General features: G+C 47.1%; 1 protein-coding gene across 7 annotated transcripts in view; it reads left to right on the plus strand.

Moving 5' to 3' along the window:
- Positions 1-21,146, plus strand: part of SFXN5 (sideroflexin 5) — a 136,696-nt gene that overhangs the window by 28,999 nt on the left and 86,551 nt on the right. For all 7 annotated transcript variants that reach the window (XM_082745584.1, XM_082745587.1, XM_082745586.1 and 4 more), the window contains exons 4-6: positions 9,719-9,745; positions 10,213-10,267; positions 12,205-12,230. In XM_082745584.1, the coding sequence (XP_082601710.1) occupies positions 9,719-9,745; positions 10,213-10,267; positions 12,205-12,230 (108 nt within the window). The remainder of the gene's footprint in view (positions 1-9,718; positions 9,746-10,212; positions 10,268-12,204; positions 12,231-21,146) is intronic.

Below are 21,146 nucleotides of genomic sequence, written 5' to 3' on the forward strand. Positions count from 1 at the left end.
CCTCTCCCCGCTTGCTGGTGCCCCTGGCTCTCCAGAGCAACAGGGATCAGACTCTGTGGACTCAGGGGTCACAAGTCTTCCCTCCCTGGGCCTCCTCTACCAAGCCGCACCCCCTCTGGTCTCCACAGACAGGAACCAAGTAGCTGGGTGACGACACAGAAGCCCAGGGAAGCCCCGGCAGTCTGGAGTTAAGGACGGTTCCCTGTTCCCGGTCCAGGCAGGCTCAGGTCATGAGTCACATCCAGGCCCAGGGTGGCTCTTGATCTCAGCCTGGACAGCTGCCTCATCTGCCCCGGGCTCTGTGGCCGCTCGAAGTCCTTTTGTAGGCATGTGGGTCAATAGCCTGTGGCTGCCTCCCGGTGCCGGTGGGCCTGTGCCCAGAACACAGGCCACACTGGGTCACCTGCCTACTGGTTTGTTATCCAACCGGCCTCCGGTTAGGCCATCTCACTGGCGGGTCTCCCCAAGTGGATCGCTACTCTGTTCACACCCGATGGCCTTTGTTTGGTCTTCCGTGAGTGGATGGCTGACATCTCCTCCAGAGACTGTTAACTTGTTAAAAGATTGCTATACCAGTGAAAAATTCGCCCTTAGGATAAAATAAAAGTAAGTATAATTTACCCTTTGGGCTTGACAAGTAGTAATTCTATGTGCTAGGAGCCCCAGTAAAGACCGTAGCTATCAGCTGCCCAACTAAACCATAGATGAGAGCCCAGGCAGCTGGACTGGAGTTCTGGATGTTGACTCTGCTGCAGGCACTTTCCATGCTGGGGTGTTGCGGCGATGGTTTGGTGTGGGTGGAGGTATGTGGGGTGAGAGGTCAAAGACTCCCTCACGGTGACAAGCCGCCACTCCCTTGGTGCTGACCAAGTGCTAGGCATTGCACTGAATATGAGTACTTCACACGTATTTTAGTAAATATTCACAGGAACCCTCTTTGGTAGGTGCCTGTATTAACCCCATTTTATAGGTAAGAACACTGAGTCTCCGGGAGCTTACCTTTCTTACCTTAGGTCCCATAGCCAGGTAGATCCAATGCCCATCTTTCACCTGGTACTTGAAGGTGGATTTGGAAGGGAAGGGGTCCTCTGTGGAGTGGCCTGGTAGGTACAAATACGGGGGGCAGACGAGCTTGGCATTTGGAAGGTCTGGAGCCCAGTTATATCCGTGCGGTTCACACATGGTAGTGCGGGCGCCTGCCTAGCTCCCTGTATGTGAGAGGGGCTCCAGGTGGTGGGCCCGAGGCGGGAGATGAGCACAGCCCGTGGCTGCCCTCCCGCAACCAGCTCCCAGCACAGGCAAGGTGGCCACATAGAGGCGGGCACAAGGGGCTAGTCCGGAGGCTAGACTGTGGGACATTCATGCCAAGGCAGGTAGGAATCCGGCAGGGAGGGAATCTGGAGAATGCAGGGGTGGGAGGAAGGCCTCAGGGAGGGGACACAAGTGGTTGGTGTAGCATGTAGACAGAAACCCTCTGCAATGAATGGGACCAGAGGGAGAAGCAGAGTGGAGCAGAGAGAGAGATGGGGTTGGGGGAGGGAGAGGAGCAGGGAGGCAAGATGAGACCAGAGAGAGGAAGGTGGAGAGGTGGTTGGGAAGTTACAGACTGCAAAAATGTTGAGAATCAATGTGCTGTGTGGGGCAAGAGGAAGCTTCAGGAAGCTCTTGGGCAAGGGAATAGCCTGAATGCATCCCGGGGTAATGTCGTTCCAAGGGCCAGGTGGTTGGGGGAGGTAAGTGCCATTAGGGACACCAGCTCGGAAGCTACTGGAGTGGGCAGGAGTGAGCTGAGCAGGTCTCTGGGAGCCCCTGTAGACTTCTGAGTGCGGCTTTTGCCCATTGTTCCACATTCCCCAGGAGCCGGGGACCGGCTTGCCTTATTAAGTGTCTGCTCTGCACCCAGCGTAACCTATTGGTCACCCTAGGGGCCCCACGAAGGGAGGATTCTGCCAGCAACCTGCCAAGGAGAAAGGCCAGCTGGTGTCAGAGATCCTGCAAGTCTCTGCTTCTGGCAGAGCAGAAATGGGGTCAGCTGTATTTGGGCTCTGCTGAAAATAGCAGAGAAAATCCCAGGGAGTCAAAAATACTTGCACCCCGAATCTTCTCTGGGTATCAGCAGGTTTGCCAGAAGCTGGCTGAAAGGAAGGCTTGGCTAACACCTCCCCTTCCTTACCCTGACCTCTTGCTTCCAGCCTCTGGGATCCCGGTCAGAAGTCCACCCCACTGGGCTAGCCACAGCCCGGCCCTTAGCATTAGCGTAGGCCAGGCCAGGGAGCAGTCATAGCTGAAGCATTTGTAGGATGTGCTGGGTGTTGCATGGGTGGCAACACCTGTGGCTGCATCACTGGGCTGCGGCATTATGGTGGCCTCCTGAGGGGGAGCCCTGTTCTACCTGGGGCCCGCTGTGTCTTTCCAGTACAGTACCCAGAGTCATCTGTGAACACGTACATGACTGTATTTGCTTCTTGGTTCTAGGGTTTCTCAGCCTTGGTGCTATTGGCATCTGGGGCCAGAACATTCTTGGTTGTAGGATGGTTAGCAGCGGCCGTGGTTTTTACCAACTAGATGCCAGGATCCACTCCCTCCCATGTCATGACAACCACACATCGCCAAGGGTCCCCTGAGTGCAAAATCACCCTTCTGTACGAACCACTGCTCCAGAAACTGCGTAGCATTCCTGCTTTCCACTCAAAGTAAAAGCCACAATCCTTAGAAGGGCCAGCAAAGCCCCCATCCCTCTGTGATCTTCTCTCCTACCACTCTTCTCTTATTCAGTCCACGCCAGTCATGCTGGCCTTCTTTGCTATCCCTCAAACATGCTGGGCATACCCACTTTTGCCTCAGGACCTTTGCACAGGCTGTTCTGGCTGCCAGAACAGTCTCCCACTGGATAACTGGATAACTCCCTCCCTCCTTCAAGTATTTCCTCCAGTGTTACCTGAATGAAAACTCCCCAGACCACCTTCCCTACTGCTGTACCTCCTCCCTCCTGCCACCACACACACCCCCTCTATCCTTGCCCTGATGCACTTTCCCATGTTTTCTGAAGCACCCACCCTTCCAGTACAATTTGCTTATTATTATTATTTTTAGTTTATTGTGTGTTGCCCCTAGAATTTAAGCTCCAGGAAAGCAGAGATTTTTGGTCTTTTTTGTCTGTTGATGTGTTCTTAGTGTCTAGAGTAGAGCCCAGCACATGATAGGTGCTTAGTAAATATTCCTGTTGAACAAATGCATTTTCTTTAATCTTCAGGAGAACCTTGTAAGTAAGTATTCATATCCCCACATTACCAATGAGGAAGTGAAGGTACAAAAGGATTAAGTAAATTGCCCCAGATCACACGGCCAGCAAGTGGGGGATCTGGAATTCAAACCAGGCTTTGACTCCAAGGTCTGTCCTCTTAGAGAAGCTGCATGTGTACAGAAGTGACCGCTGCTGATCTAGGGGGAAATGTTCTTTCTCCTTTCAGGAATCTGTAGGATTGGGAGGTGGTAACTTCACCCCACATAGACTTGCATATGTACGAATTACCTGGGAGTCACCATGACAACAAAATTAATGGTAAGGAGTAATGGGATTGGCCCAAATGATAAATTAGGAAGTTTTTTTTTTTGTTTGTTTTAGGGAGGCATCCTTTGCTTTACAGAAGGATCCCCTTCAGGCTCTGTTTAATTACCTTCTGGAGGTTGTTTTAAATAGGCTCTGTCTCTGCTGCCTTTAGAGGTTTGGAGAAGCAGCTTGGAAGGAGGCAGAGGGGAAGGGGAGTGAGCCAGACTGGGGGCGGTTTCTCCTCCATCTGGGGTCTGGGCGCAGGGGGTATGCCCTGCTCTGCCCCTAGGAGGCAGGGTTTTTCCTTCTGTGGCATGTTTGGGGCCCACCCTCTGGCCCTCCCCTGACGCCTGTGCCGGGGTTCGGGGTTCAAATAGATTTAGAGGGCAACTCTGCTGAGACACTGGCTGCTTCTGAAAGCAGCCAACTTCTGCACTGTTCCAGCAACCCCTCACCCAGACTGCTTCCCCTGCCCCCACTCTGTCCTCATTGCCAAAGCCGAGAAACCAAGCAAGGTCCAAGGTCTCCCGGCCACACCGGTTTGTTGCTACAGCAAGTAAGGTTCAAAGGATTGGGGCCATGCATTTTTACGTTCCACCAGAGGTGCAGAGGGCCATCGGCTGAGCCTGGAGGAGACAGGCCATGTGGAGGAATTTGCAAGTTAAAGTGCAGCTGTTTCCCGGGCTGGAGAGAAGGACTCCCTGTCCTAGCTTCTCAGTGTGGCTAGACTGTCCGCTGCGCCTGTTTGTGCTCCCATCAAATGCTTGACCTCCCAGGCTGATCCTTGCCTATAACCTGTGTGCAGGACTGGCTTGTGAAACATCAAGCTAGCAACCAGCTCTCAACTTGTGATTCGGCTGCCATTCCCGCCTCCAGCATCCGACTCATGGGTCCAATGAGTCCCCGGGAAAAGCCTGGACCCAAGGCGTCAGACCCGAGTTCCTTGTCCTGCTCTCTCTACAGGCTGGGTCTGGCCTAGTCACACAGGAAGGGGCTCTTCCTGCCCTCTCTCCTGCCTGCTTAATTAAAAAAAAAAAAAAATCTAAGTCTAAGGTGTGCAGTGGCTCGCACAGGAGACTGTGCACATTAGTGGCTGAACCAAACCCCAAATCCATGACTCGGACTGTTGCCGCCAAGATCAGGTCATGACTGGGAATTTTAGTTTAAAATGAAGATGTCCCTCCCATCTCACTGGCCTCCTGAGGTGGGAGCATTGTTGGATGTCAGGAAAAGAGCCTCAAATGCTATGTTAGCTTTCATTCTTCCTTCTGTCTCTGGAAAGGCCTCCCTGAGAAACCTGGGCGGCGGTTTCCTATAATCCCAAATGGGGCTGCCTTAGTTGGGGTTAGACTAAATGCTGTCATGAAAAGATCTCAAAATGTCCCAGCTCAAGTAAGGTAGAAGTTTCTTTCTCTCCCTTCAAACAGTTCAAGTTCCAGGTAGGCAGAGAGCCCAGCTCCACAGGACCACTCAGGGACCCAGCCTACTTCCAACCTGTTTCTCCCTCATCTCCATGGGCTGTCTTCTCTGCGTGGCCCAGCCTGGGCTGCGGCCACGTACTTGCTCCGGTTCATGGGAAGGGGACAAAAAACATGGTTATAGGGGTGGGGGGGTTGCTGGGCAGGGAGAGGCCCATCTCATGTGTCCTCAGATGCCACTGGGGGCCTCAGTCACGTGGCTGAGCCTAACTGCAGGGGAGGCCGCTCGCTGCTCACCACCATTCTATTATTTTGGGAGGAGGAGACACAGATTTTGTTGGACACTTGACATTCTGTGCCATAGAAGTGACTAAAGAGCTTAGAAGTTGCAGGCCCCATTTCTAGTTTTCTAGTGATGACTCTTAATTTTCCAACAGCTATTTTGAATGGGGAACGTGTGAACAATCTACAGACTTCTAAAGCTGTAAAGCAAGTAGAGGATAAAAGACAAGTTTCCCCGATTGCTCGCTTCCTCTCCCTAGAGTAACCTTTCGTTTCTTCTGTCTCCTGCCAGGGATATCTGCGTCCATTTATCCTTTTCCTTTACATGCTGATGCCAGGATAATGATAAGTTCCGGGAAATTCACTGGAGCATGGTCACAAGTAAAAGGAAAAAGATGGGACACATAAGAGTAAAAGATGGGCCAGCCACAAAAGGGACAGATGCTGTATGGTTCCACTTTCATGAAATAGCTAGAGTGGCCAGATTCACAGAGACAAGAGAGCAGGGAGGTGGGTGCCAGGAGCTGGGGGAGGGAGGAGTAAGGTATGGGACTTCCTGGGTATGGAGTTTCGGGTGGGGGTTCTGGAAAGGTTCTGGAGGTGAATGATGGCTGGCGGTACAAGAAAGTGAATGTATTTAGTGCCTCTGAACTGCCACTTAAAAATGATTAAAATGGTAAATGTGCAGTTATGTATATTTTTTCAGAAAAAAAAAAAAAGATGGAAAATAGCCTCAACGTCCACTCATAGGATACAGTTTACAATACATTCATTCAAGGTTTCTGTTAGGAAGCTGAGGGCGACTCCCCGTGCTCTGTTGCGGAATATATATAGATGCCTAAGGGGGGAGGGACGGTGTGCACCGGTGTGCTGACATTTAGAGACGGGTGAAGGCGGCGGTCAAGACTGGGGATTTGGGAACCAGACTGCTTGGCTTCCGAGCCCACTGCTGCTTGGGACTTTGGGCAAGTCAGGTACATTGTCGGGGCCTCAGCTTCCGTATCTGTGAAGTGGGGGATAGATGAGCCCCCGCCTCCTGGGGGTGTTGAGGAGATTGGATACGTCAGGAGTTACAAAGCCCTCAGGAGGGGGCCCGACACATCCCGCTTGTGCATTAAATGTGAATGAATGAGTGAGGATGAATACATCTGAGTCTGAGGTCACGAGCTGTCCTTCTGGTGCTGCCACCTTGGAGGTGGCTCCGAGCTGTGGTTTCCTCACCTGGCCTATAGGACAGGTTTCCAAGTGTGAGAACCAAATAAGTAAGGGGAAGGAAGGTGCTCAGCCAAAGGGAGAAGCATGGAATTAGCGTGTTAAGCCATGTCATCGCCTGTCTCTGTGGCAATGGCCTGTCCTGGGCTTGTGGGTGTCAGGGGGGTCACTGCAGGATGGGGAATGCGTCTGTAGCACTGGGTCTCTGGCCTTGGGGGGTGGAGGGGGCAGTCCTTGAACTTGAGGGGCTTGGTCGTGGTCATGGGTTGCCAGCTCTGTGCCGCTCAGTCTAACTTGGGCAGGAGGGGAACAGGAGGGACTGGCGAGGGACACTAGCCCCCCCACCCCTGGCTGCAAGGAGGAGTTTTGGGGACCCCAGGAGGATGTCGGTTAACCCTCCTCCTCCTCTTGTGCCTCAGACCTGGCAGCCACTCTGGCCTGTCCAGGCATCAGTCTGCCCCAGAAGCCTCTGGAGAGTAGGGAGCACATAAGCCTGGATGCCAGGAGGCCTGAGGGGGCCCATCTCCATCCTGCCACCAGCCCCTAGGACCCTGCTGAGTTACGCAATCTCTTGCAGATGAGTTGGTTTGTCTGAAAATAATCTGTCCACCTCCCTGGCGTGTTGTAGGAATAAGACACTAGAGATGAAACTGCTTTGAAAAATAAGTCCATTAAAAAATATATTGCTTACTTGAATGACTTCTCTGTTTGAGGCTTTCACGAAGCATGTTCTGCAGCCTGAGTATTCTAGATACACACATCTCATCTAAACCTCGGTGTTCGGGTGAGCCAGGCACTGTGACCAACAGCCCCAGATTTCAGGAACTTACACACTAAGGTCTGTTTCTCTCCTTCACTGCTGCTCGGACACTGGGCTCCTTTCCCCTCATGGCTGTGCTGCCCCGCCAGCCTCCCGTGGATCCTCCACGGGAGGCTGGCCAATGTCACCTCTACCCCCACACGACAGCACCCCTCATATGAGCCTTCCTGACGGTGAGGGGGGCTGGGGATGCGGGCTTCGCGTGTGCCCAGAGGGAAATGCACCCTGCCGTGGAGCAACCAGTGTGAACCACCAGTGTGGTTCTGCCCTCCTGTTACAAACCTCCATTGTACTAATGGAGACACGGAGGCACACAGGCGAAGTAATTGGCCCAGTGCCACACATCCAGTAAGTGATGTGAACACAGGCCCGCCTGATTTAAATACCTGTTCTTTACACTGTTCTTTGTTGTCTTAGACCCATGTTTGCTGCTCAGGTTGTTCCTCAGAATAATGGGGAATTTTTCCTTCTTTCTCTTTTTCTCTTTCTCTCTCTCCCTCCCTTCCCTCCTTCTTTTCTCCTTCCTCCCTCCCTTTCTTTCTTTTTCTCTTTCTCTCTTTCTTTTAGTATTGTATGAGATCTTACATTTTTTTTTAAATAAAATTTTATTTTTAGAATAGCTTTAGATTTTCGGTGTGCTCAGCCCTGTGGGAGATGCCGGGGGGGGGGTCGGGGGGACAGCCTTGGAGGACAAGCCCCTCCCTCCAAGGAGCTGGACCCAGAAATGGGAGCTTCGAATCCTAGGTGGGAAATACGGGATGTCAGGAGTCTGTGCACAGGGCCTGGGGTTGCACCGAAGGTGGTGCTGGGATTGGAGATGCACTGCATAAAGGCACTTCCTGGGCAAAGGGGACCAGCCTTTTATCACTTCATTTTACCTCTTTGCTGTTGCGCTCTGATTTGTTGGTGTCTTTGGTAACAGGATTCTGCATTTGGTTTTTCTCCCTTCTGTCCCCTTTTTCCATACTTAGAATTTTTTAAATTGACCACTTCTAATCTTCATTGGTCTGGAATCATAAAAAAATCAAATATGTTTGTAACATGTCAGGGTAATTAGGCTGCGAATGAAGGGTTTAGGGACTCTGATGGAAGTAAAATGCATAAACGTGAGCTCCTCAATCTTATGCTTCTGTTTCTGCTACCCAGCGGCCTTCTGCTGCTTCATTTATATTCCAGATGACATTGCCACGTAACTGAAGCGTAACTGAACTGTGCTGTTGTTAAAACCAACTTCAACTGCTGGCCACCTCTTCCCTCTCCCCTCATACCTTCTTGCTCCTTTAAAAATGCACTGCCTTTGGGGTGCCTGGGTGGTTCAGTGGGTTAAGCCTCTGCCTTCTGCCCAGGTCTTGATCTCAGGGTCCTGGGATCGAGCTCTGCGTTGGGCTCTCTGCTCAGCGGGGAGCCTGCTTCCCCATCTCTTTCTCTGCCTACCTCTCTGCCTACTTGTGATCTCTGTCTGTCAAATAAATAAATAAAATCTTTAAAAAAATGCATTGCCTTTGCGTTGCCCACATGCACATTTTTATTTACTACGTTTTCTTGATTCTAAACATTTCATCTTACCACATTTTAACGTCTCTCAAATGGATGAGTCTTAATGGATGGAGGTCTTGGGATGGTTTATAGTTTTCCTTCTCACTGGCACATGACAATACCTCTTAGGATCAGTGATATCTTAGACTCGGTGAGATTCAGTATTGATATCGTTTGAAGGAATTGGGAATGGTTCTGTCGGTCCAGCCTGTCTACCACGCCCGTGTGGGAGAGACAACCTCACCACTCGTTTGAAAGCAACTTTCTTCCTCTTGCAACCTTCTTACAAGAACCACAACAATAGGGATAATAATACCCACAGCGGTTAGCAGCGGTTAGCTGTGCCGAGCACTGCTTCAGGCACCTTTCCCAGACCTCTTCCGTGATGGTGGAGGCACCGCTATTACCCCATTTTGCAGGTGAGGAAATGGAGGCTCAGAGGAAGGAGGGGCAAAGCCAGGAATCTGGGCAGTCCATCCAGCTTTGAAGAACTCATGCTATGATGCTTCTAGTGATTCCGGGAGACAATGGAAGTGTCTTGATTCAAATCAGGGCTTCATACCTGGCTGTACCTTAGAATCAACTAGAACATTGGTGGACGAATTTTTCAAGTAGCTTTACAGCACGGCCAGAGGAGAGAACCCTTGTTTTGCATGGTCTGCGTGAGATCCCCTGGTTCTGCTGTCCTGGGATGCCTGATGCCACAGCTCCAGGGAAGCCGCCAGGCTTGGGGGTGCCAGGGCAGCCTGAGCCTCTTGTACCCTTTGGGGCTAGATCTCTTGGTTAAAAAATGTAGTTTATGAGACTGTTAATTGATACGGGCTTTTAATTTTTGTCCTTTATTTTCTTTTCCTTCTTCCCCCTCCCCTCTCTCTCTCTCCCATCGTTCCTTCCTTGCAGCTCTGGAGTGCACAGAAAATCAAGCAGGTAATTCTATTTTGGATTTGTTCCCTTCCCTTGGCCTGCTCTGCCCTGGGGATTCACGGTTGTGCCCCATTAGCCAGCCCAGCTGCCTTGCCCTTTCTCCTTCCCCCATAGCCAGGGCCCGAGTTTCTGACTGCCAGAACTCAGGCCCCTTGCCTTTCCCTGGGCCCCTGAGCTCCTTCCCTGTGGGGGCCTTCCACAAAATCTTTACATGCCTACCAAATACCAGGCCCCGGGGACAGAGGATCTGCCAGATAGACGTAGTCCCACTCCCTTGCATTCAGCTTTGAGTGAGTGTCAGGAAAAGTCCTGTTGGGGGCCCATGTTCTGGTGTTCTCTTGCCTTGAATGGTGGGAAAGGACTCACCGGCCAGTCCTTGGGGACTCCCTCTTTCCTCCCTCTCTTGTCCCCCTGTCCACTCCCCTCCCCTCCCCACAGTCACCCTATGCCTTGTTCCCTGCTCTTGCCAGGCTATTCTACACCCAGATACCAATGAGAAGATCTTCATGCCCTTCAGAATGTCAGGTAAGCCCATGGGACCCTTCTGATTCTGCCCAGCCTCAGGTGCTGACCATGGTCCCAGCTCTGGGAGCACCCAGGGGCCGCAGTCCATGGAGGGACGGAACCTGTGACGCGCCGAGCCACGTTTTCCCCTGCATGTTCCCCTTGGCTCAACTTTACAGACCTCTGGCCAGGCCTCAGAATCACCTATGGGGCTTTAAAAAAAAAAAAAAAATGTGCCCGTCTTCCTCTTCTGCCTGAGTGGTGGGGGTGGAGCGGAGGCCTCCATGGGGGAAATTGGGTGCCCCCAGCTAGTTAGATACTACTTAGCGACAGCCTCAGGTGACACTGGAGGTGGAGTTGGGCAGGCCCTGCTTTCTGTGAGTCATTCCTCCCTAACTTTCCCTGTGCATATCGTGCTCTTCCCCTCCAAACCACGCTCCCTTAAAGGTGCTTAATCCCCAGGCCCCCCTCTACTCCAGAATGCTGCGTTGGCACGAATGCCCATCCATGGGAGGTGGATCCCTGTTCTGTGGAGACCGGTGGCGGAGGGGGTGGCATGGGGGAGTGAGCAGAAGATCCCTGCCACCAGAAAGTCCCTGCCCTGGGGTCACGAGATGGAGAGCTCTGTATGCCCAGCTTCATAGTCTAGAGGGCGCTTGCACGCCCTGAGCCCGGGGCCAGCTGTCCATCCTGCCTGTAGTTTCGAGAGGCTCCAGGCCTTGTCCAGAGTCACACAGTGGAGGTCAGCGTCACACCAGAGTGCTGAGGCCTACTCCGTGACATTTCTCAGTGCACTAGGGCACTCTGGCAGGATTTCGGGGAGGGCTGCTGGCTGCTGCCTCAGAAAATCCTCAGGGGACTAGAGAAAGGTTCTCCCTCGGGGGCTGTTCTCAGCTGGCTCAGTCAGGATCCTCACGCCCAGGGAGCCTGACCTCATGTGGGTGACAGAACACACAAGCACGTGACACCATTGTGCCCACTGAGGCAGTGAGTGCCCCCTGAGCCTCCGTGCTTGGCCGTGAGGGGGTCCCAGGCACCACAGCCTCAAGTGTCTTGTAGCTGTGGCTGTTGGTGCACACAGTCCCTGCACGTGGCCACAGCAACCTCTCACCTGGGGCCTGGATTCTCTTTTGTCACACTCCCATCAAACCTTGGATCTGTCTCCAGAGGAATGTGGGCAGCAGAGTGACAGTTCACGAACCCTTGCTTTAGACGACTCAGATAAGCGTGGTTGTCTGTGGTCCCTCCCCCAGCTGACTGACTGCCATAAGTCAGAGGTCAGGGACCCGAGGCTGCCCAGTGACAGCAGAGTGGGGGCTGTGGAGGGAGCCTCCCACAGCGTGGGGGCAGTGAGCAGTGAGGAAAAGGTGCTCTATCTTGCCCTCCTCAGGGTGTCTGGCCAGGGTACGAGAAAGTTACAGAGGACCTCTGGCATGTAGAGGGTTTGGGTTAGGGTTACGGAGTTAGAGTTAGGGTTAGTGTGTGGGGAGTTCCCTTTCCAGAATTGGTCATGATGCCGGGGAAGTAAGGATGTGTGCTAGAAAGGCAAGGTCAGAGAAAGAGAACATTCCAGAGCCTTTGGAAGCTGTGGAGTATGTGGAGTGGGTGTGGGCCAGGAATGTCATACCTCATGGGGGAAATCATGGGAGGAACACTGAGTATAGCGTGATGACCCGCCAGCAGTGGGCAGCCTGCCCTTGGCAATGGGTCCCTGAGTTTTAGAGGGGAGTGAGAAGTGTCTGGCTAAAGGGGGACAGAGAGAGGGCGGCAGAGGGACACAGGGGAGCCCTCTATCCTGGGGAGGGCTGAGCCAGGAAAAAGTTTGGGGGCTGGAGGAGCCTCATCAGGGCCACCGACCAGAGTAAACCCAGAAGCCTCTTCCAGTGTCTCTGTCGAGTGGTGGGTAGGATGGCTACGGTGGGACCGGAAGACCTGACTCTCTTCTTTCCCCCCTTCAGGTTACATTCCTTTTGGAACGCCAATTGTAAGTATCACCTGCAAAGGGTTTTCTTCTCTAAAACATTTTTTTAATGTATAACTTTACAGCATTGGTCATAAATATTTGAGATATTGATTGAGGACAGATTCCTGGAGGGGAATTATCAGATAAAGTGGCGTTTAAGTCTTTTTCTTTCTCTTGATGCGTATTGTCCAGTTTCTTTCCATAAAGGCGTGCGTGCCCACATGCAGCCAACACAGAGCCTCAAGGTGCATTCTCCCTGCCGGCTGCCATCCCGAGTATCGTCACCAGGACTTGCTAGTCACAGGCTAGTTTTCCGAAAAACTTAGGAAGTCAGAAAATAAGCATGCCTTCTGAAACCTAAACTTTAAAAAGAACTCAGAAAGGAGTCAGTATTCTTTTTGCTTAGTTCTGGAATCAGGGTTAGGTTTGTTCTGTTTAAAAAAAAAAAAAAAATATATATATATATATATATATACATATATATATATATATATATATATATTAGAGCAAAACTAATATATAGCATGGTAGGGTTTTACAAAGCAAACACAAGTAAGGCTCACTGAGGTAGGGTTAGAGCATTAGCAGCCCTCAGCACCCTCTCCCACAGCCCCCAGTCCCCCAGGGAATCACTTTTCTGACTTCCCCCACTGCGTTCCCGTCCGGCCTGTTACTGACTGTTATGTAAGTGAATCATCAGGACGTCCCTGTCTGGGTCTGGCTCCCTTCACTCAACATGGTGAGACTCATCCGTGTTGTTGCATGTCGTAGTCATTTCTCATAGCTGATGGATTCGTAGCCCTGTTGTTACAACTATATCAAAATTTATCCATCCTACTTTGGGTGAACCCTGGGGCTGGTTCCAGTTTGGAGTTCACACAACAAGCAGTGTAGCTTTGAATGTGATTGTACAAGTCTTTTAGAGGCTGTTTCCCCTCATTTCTCCCAGATGATACCACAGGATTAGAGAACCACCGAAGGCAGCTCTCGATCCTAGATCTGTGATCAGGACGGGGGTGTGTGTGAAGTGTTGTGTGGTCTCTTGTGAAGTGAAACATACATTAATATCCAGTGTGAGCCAGTAACTGTGATTTTGGGCATTTACTTCAAGAGAAGGAGTACATAAATGTTAATCGTTGCTTTCTTCCTATTAGCATAAAGTTGAAAAACAAAAGAATGACCAACAGATACTAAAACCATGAGTGAAAATCTAACTGGGAAGAGAGTTGTCACCTAGTTGCAGTATTTCCCATGTATTTCACAGATATCATTCTTTCTATATTTATGGGCAGGCCCTCTCCTGTGAATAAGAGTTTTCCCCCTTCTGCCTCCCCCTTTAATGTTTTTACAATGATCAGTATGTTCAGGGCAATTTTTTTGATTCAGTAACAATTTACTTCTGTTATTATTCATGTTGATATACACATTGTGCCAAATGTGACGATTAGGAACCCTTTAGAGCTATTTCTCTGTCCATATGATGTGTCTTCCGTTTCCTCTGAGAACTTCAAAACTTCCTGGCACGAGGTGTGGGTGTTCCAGACCCATCTTGTACTTGCTGAGCCCCAGTCCTGGAATCGTGTGTTTCACCAAAGCGCTCTCGTTCCGTTCAGGGGAGAATGGTGTTTGGACACCAAGATCTGGATGTGAGGTGCGCTCACCGTTACTGGAGAGTCATTGTTTCTAGGCCCTCTTAGCATTCATACTTAGGAGATATGACTTCAGAATGATGAGTTCGTGCCAGTAATTCCAGTCCAGCATCTTAGCCGTCTCGCACTCCTCCCATCCCGTATTTCTGTCTCCCTTCTCCCTGAATGAGAATCCAACAACCATATATGTACTCGCTTACCGAGTCTTATACACAGATGAGAGCATTTCAGAATTGCTACATCAGCCCTACCCCCACTAAGTGTATTAACTTGAGATTTCTTTGACGTTCTTAGAATATATCCTACTGAGGGTATACAGAGAATTGTGTTCAAAAGTTATTTGAATTGTGTGTTTCTTCTGTGTGGTTGTTATTTGTTTGATATACAGTTGGGTTTATTTGTTGTTGGCGTTCGGTTTTAGTTGCTTCCTCCTTCTTATTGATTTTTTTTTTAAGATTTTATTTATTTGAGAGAGAGAGAATGAGAAAGATAGAGTGCATGAGAAGGAGAGGGTTAGAGGGAGAAGCAGGTTTCCCTCTGAGCAGAGAGCCCGATGTGGGGATCGATCCCAGGACCCTGGGACCATGACCTGAGCTGAAGGCAGAGGCTTAACCCACTGAGCCACCCAGGCGCTCCTGATCTGTTTTTTTTTTTGAAACTTGTAAAATATTAACATCATTCAAAAGTCAGAGCTACATTAAAAAGGCATGATTCAGGGGTGCCTGGGTGGCTCAGTGCATTAAGCCGCTGCCTTCCGCTCAGGTCATGATCTCAGGGTCCCGGGATCGAGTCCCACATCGGGCTCTCTGCTCAGTGGGGAGCCTGCTTCCTCCTCTCTTTCTGCCTGCCTCTCTGCCTACTTGTGATCTCTGTCAAATAAATAAATAAAATCTTAAAAAAAAAAAGCATGATGCAAATTCCATTCCCCTCCTTATCCCTTTTATCTCCTCCCCACCCATCCTCTGTGGGTAAACAATTTTGTCCTTATTTCTTTTTCTAAAAATGAGCAGATGCAAACATATTTCCCCTTTTTTCTTATACAAAAGGTCGCATTCTGCAAGACTCTGTGCACAGTGTTTTTTCCCACTTAATGACATATTCTGGAAATCATGACCCATCAGTTTATAGAGGTCTTCATTCTTTTTTTTTTTTTAATAGCTATATGGTAGTCTACTATGTGCAAGTACATAATTGATTCCGCTAATTTCTTGCATATGGAAGTTGAGACTATTTCCACTGTTTTGCTATTATGAAGAATGCCAGAATGGGTAATCCTGGGCATATTGTTTTGATGCTGTTAGAGATATATCTTGAGGGTAAATTTCTAACTTCTGTGAAATGACTAATTAAATAGACATTTCTGGAACCACTGAGCAAGAAAAAAGAAGATGCAAATAAACATATTAGGAAAAAAATGTACAATAACTATAGATACAATAGGAGTTTAAAACCAGAACACACTGAACGATCTGGGGTAATAAATTTGAAGACATATAAGAACAGGACACCTTTCTGAGGAAGTATAGCTTCCCAGAGATCGCCAAGAGGAAATATCGAGTTTGAATAGACTATGAATAGAGAGAAATTAAATCAGTTGTTTAAAATACATGCACCAAAGAACAAACAAACAAACATCACTAATAGACGCCCACAGTCTTCCCGGTGACCACTCTTGGAATAATAGCCAAACTCAATTTTTGTTTAACTCCTAAAAGAGAATTAAAAAGAGGAAATGTGGGGCGCCTGGGTGGCTAATTCATGAAACGTCTGCCTTCAGCTCAGGTCATGATCCCAGTCTCCTGGGATGAGGCCTGCATGGCGCTCCCTGCTCGGCGGGAAGCCTGCTTCTCTCTCTCCCACTCCCCCTGCTTGGGTTCATTCTCTCTCCCTGTGTCTTGCTCTGTCTTCCGCTTAGGTCATGATCCCAGGAACCTGGGATTGAGCCCCGCACGGGCTCCCGACTCAGCGGGGAGCCTGCTTTTCCCTCTCCCTCTGCCCTGCTTATGTTCCCTCTGTCTCTCTCTCTCAAATAAAGATATAAAATCTTAAAAAAAAAGAAAGAAAGAAAAAGAGGAAATGTCTCCCAATTCATCTATGAGGCACTTTGAGACAAATACCAAAGAAGTAAATTGAAGAAAGAAAAATTATAGGCTAATATCACTTATGAAATTGCATCTAGGAGTCTAAGTGAAATAACAAGTTGAATCCAGCAATGCATTAAAACATGTTCATCACCAAATAATTTTTAACCCACTGAGCTATCCAGGCGCCCCATCACCACCAAATAATTTTTACCAAGAATGGTAATATTAGAGAATGTATTAGTATAGTTCGTCACATTAATGGAAATGGAAGAAGAAATGTGATAATCCTGGTAGATTTAGAAAAATCATTTGTTAAGATAAAACATAACTCCATTTATGACTTTTTTTTAAAAGAGTGGGTTAGATTCAGACGGGAACTTTGTTAACTCAGAGGTTTATCAAAAAAATAAAATCCCAATCCCAAAGCAAGCACCGTCCTTAAAGATAAAACAGATAAAGGTAAATTCTTAATGTCTGGAACAGCATAAGAATACCCATTTCCAACATTTTCCTGGGAGACTAAGGACTACTAGAGACCAGAACTACTATTTTAGGGGCTCCTAGGTGGCTCAGTGTGTTAAGCTAACTCTGACTTTGGCTCAGGTCATGATCCCAGGGTCCTGAGATGGAGCCCTGCATTGCATCAGACCTTCTGCTCGGCAGGGAGCCTGCTTCCCCCTCTCTCTCTGCCTGCCTCTATGCCTACTTATGATCTCTCTCTCTCTTTCTCTGTCAAATAAATAAATAAAATCTAAAAAAAAAAAAAAGATCTACTATTTTTAAAAGATATCTGGATGTTAGACCAGTATAAAAAAATTTTTGGAGGCCCATGAACCTATAGAAAACATTTAGAACATGATATTTTTTTTAAAAAAGCATTTACAATTGCACTTAAAACTATAACGTATCGGAGCAACATTTCTCAAGGTTTGTCTCCTGAGACAAGGGAAACAAAAGCAAAAATAAACTATTGGGACTACATCAAAATAAGAAGTTTCTGTACAACAAAGAAAATCAACAGAACTAAAAGGCAGCCTACCAAATGGGAGAAGATATTTGCAAATGATACATCCGATAAGGTATTAATATCCAAAATATATAAAATACTTACATGACTCAACACCAGAAACCAAATAATCCAATTAGAACATGGCCAGAGGACCTGAATAGACATTTTTCTAAAGAAGACATGCAGATGGCCAACAGACATATGAAAGGATGCTCAACATCACTCATTCTCAGGGAAATGCAGATCAAAACCACAGTGAGATATCACCTCACACCTGTCAGAATAGCTAGAATCAAAAAGATGAAATAGCAAGTGTTGGCGAGGATGTGGAGAAAGAGGACCCCTCATGCACTGTTGGTGGTAATGTAGACTGGTACAGCTACTGCAGAAGACAGTGTGGAGGTTCCTCAAAAAGTTAAAAATAGAAGTACCGTATAATCCAGTAATTCTGTTAACCTAAAGAAAATGAAAACACTAATTCAAAAAGATACATGTAGTCCTATGTTTATTGCAGCATTATTTATAATAGCCAAGATACAGAAGCAATTCAAGTGTCCGTCCATAGAAGAATGGGTAAGGAAGATGTGGTGTATGTACATACACACACACACACACATACATACATGCCATGGAATATATATTTATATGTGTGTGTGTGTGTGTGTGTGTGTGTGTGTATGGAAAATATGCCATGGAACACATCATGGAACATTACTTAGCCATAAAAAGGATGAGATCTTGCCATTTGTGACAACATAAAGGGACCTTTAGAAAGTATTATGCAAAGTGAAGTAAGTCAGACAGAGAAAGACAAACATCATATGATGTCACTTATATGTGGAATCTAACAAAACAAAACAAATGAATAGCCAAACAGCAGAAGCAGACCTATAAATATAGAGAACAAACTGATTACTAGCCAGAGGAAGGGGGTGGGGGAATGGGCAAAATGGGTGAAGGGGAGTGGGAGATACAGGCTTCCAGTTTCCGAATGATTGAGTCCTGGGAGTGAAAGTCACAGTGCAGGGAATGTAGTCAGTGGTGTTGTGATAGTGTCGCGTGGTGACGAATGGTAGCATCTCTCAGTCTGCCTCACTCACGCATGCACAAAGATCTCCGTTTCAGTGAATATTGTCTTGAATTCTACTTCATCTGATATCAATGTTTCCGTTCCTGTTTTGTTTATTCACCTTGTAAATCATTGCCTACACCTTTATATGAGTGACGTTTGATTTCTGTGTCATTTTGTATTCTATGTCTTCTGACAAACTATCGCTGAATTTTACTTCTTTGCCCTAGTGTGAGAAATATGGTCTTTCAATTTTTTAAAAAAAGATTTTATGTATTTATTTGACAGAGAGAGACACAGCGAGAGAGGGAACACAAGCAAGGGAGGTGGGAGAGGGGGAAGAAGGCTTCCTGCTGAGCCGGGAGCCTGATGTGGGGCTCCATCCCGGGACCTGGGATCATGACCTGAGCTGAAGGCAGATGCTTCACGACGGAGCCACCCAGGCACCCCTGGTCTTTAATTTTAATAATAAATGGAACACATTCATATTTGTTCTGCCCCTGGTTATCGTGACCACTTATCCCAGCCTTCGAGTGTTTGGTTGGTTGGTTTACTAAGCTTTGCTATCGTTTTTACTTCTTTTCCCGATTTGTGCTGGAGTGATCTTTTCAGTGGTCCTTTGGTTTCTTAAGTGGTTTGAAAGGGGAAACATCTGACTTTTCTGTAATTACTATTGATCTGTAGTATTTTACGTACTGGTTCCATTACATTTACCCTATCAATATCAATAATTGAATAATAAATATGACCTTCTCAACCCTCCCCACATACGAAGAGACTTCTAAAAGATTCGTTTACTTATTTGAGAAGGAGAGAGTGTGTGCATGTGAGTTGGGGGAGGCATAGAGGGAGAGAATCTTCAAGCCGACTTCCCTCTGGGTGCAGAGTGCTTCTCGAGGTGCAATCCCATAACCCATGAGAAGCTTAAACGACTGAACCACCCAGGTGCCCCAGGAAGAGACTTTTAACATACTGTTTTACTGCACCCTCTACCATTTTACCCATACACACCTGCCAAGATTTTGGAAATAATTTGAAATTTCATCAGATTTTTGAATCCTTGCTTAATTAACACCTGTATGAAACTTCACAATTATTTGGGCTCAGTGTGTGTGTGTGTGTGTGTGTGTGTGTATTCTATGTTTGGCTGGAGCACTTCTTTGAATAATATTCAGAGTGTGTGGGCAATATACTTTTTGAGTCCTTGCATATCTGGAAATGTCTTTTTTCTCTCTCTCATACATGAACAATAGTTGGCCTGATTCTCTTTTCCTTTGTAGGTAAACCTCCCCCACTCCCCTTGGGATCTTTTGGTATTTTTCCTCTTTATCTTTGGAATTCAGAAATATCCTCAGGATTTAAAAAAATCTCCTCTGTATATTTTATAAAATTATACAAGTAATACATGAATATGTTCTTTAGAATTCAAAAATACCACCAAGACTTTTTTAAAGAATATTTTAAAAGTTATACAAGTAATACATGAATATGTTCTCTCAGCTCTAGAATTCAAACAATACCAAAAAAAACATAGAAATTCCCCTGACAAGGCTCAACCCCAAATCTGCTCCCAGAAGTAACCTCTGTTAGAACTTTGGTGTGAACTTTTAGGCTTTTTTCTAGGCATTCGCATACATTTAAACATTCTCTTTTGTTTTGTATTTTTTTTCCATTAAAAATACAATAGTATGCCTATTTATCTAGAATTACCTTATTACACTTAGCAGTTTGCCTACATAAAGATCTGCTTCATTCCTTCGTTTCTTCCTGCTGAGTAGTATTCTCTCCCCAGTGATGGATTTTGGTTGTTTCTGATTATTTGCTATTAGAAATAACAGTGTTGTGAAAAATCCTTGCGAACTTCTTTTTGCACAAGTATGAAGACTGCTCAGAGACCCATTCTAGAAAGTGAATTTGCTGTGTAAATGGCTGTGCTGTTTACATTTTTGATAGCTATTTTACGTAACATTGGTATTCATATTTTTAGACTTTTCAGTATGCCAACCCATGGGAGAAAGGTAGCATCTCACTATGGTTTTAATTTTTATTTCCCCGAATACCAAAAAGATTATGCTGCTTTTCATCTATTTATTTACCATTTATACTTCCTCTTCTGTGAATTACCTGTTCACATCCTGTCCATTCTTCCATTAGTTGTATTTTCCTAATTGATTTGTAAGAGTTCTTTATATATTTAGATAATAATCCTTTGAAATATACACATTGTAAATCTCTTCTCCCTATTTCCTCTTCACTCTTTGGTGTCTTTGTTGTAGAAAGTTCTAATGTTGATGTTTTTAAATATAATGTTCTTCCCAGGGGTGCCTGCGTGGCTCGGTCAGTTGAGCGTTTGACCCTTCATTTCAGCTCAGATCATTATTTGAGTGTCCCGAGATTGAGCCCCACATTGGGCTCCAAGCTCAGTTCAGAATCTGGTGGGATTCTCTCTCTCCCCCTCCATGTTCTCTCTCTTTCTGAAATAAATAAATAAGGGACGTCTGGGTGGCTCAGTGGTGTAATCATCTGCTTTCTGCTCAGGTCATGATCCCAGGGTCCTGGGATCAAGCCCCACATTGGGCTCCTTGAGCAGCAGAGAGCCTGCTTCTTCCTCTGCCTGCCACTCCCCCTGCTTGTGCTCTCTCTCTCTCTGATAAATAAATAAAATCTTTGTAAAATTAAGTAAAATAAATAAAGAAAATCTGTAAAAAATATATAATGACCTTTCCTTGGATTGGTTTTGAGTCCTGTCCCCCTTTTCACCTCCGTCTCCTTTATTAGAATAAGCAGATTTGTGTGAGTCACGTCCCAGAACCAGCTCTTGGATGTATTTATCAGTTCTTCTGTTTCCATTTCCTAATTGATTCATTTCTGCTTTTGTTTTGTAATATCCTTTTCTCTTTTCTTTGGTATGTTTGTGGGATTTTTGTTGTTGTTGTTTTGGTTTGTTTGTTGTTGTTTTTTACTTTTTACCTTGAATGCTTTATTTATTCTCAGTCTTTCTTTCTAATAAAAGTGCTTAGCGGGGCGCCTGGGTGGCTTAGTGGCTTAAAGCCTCTGCCTTCAGCTCAGGTCATGATTCCCAGTGTCCTGGGATTGAGCCCCCACATCGGGCTCTCTGCTCAGCAA

The sequence above is a fragment of the Mustela nivalis genome (assembly GCF_964662115.1).
Source record: "Mustela nivalis genome assembly, chromosome: 8".
NCBI lineage: Eukaryota > Metazoa > Chordata > Mammalia > Carnivora > Mustelidae > Mustela > Mustela nivalis.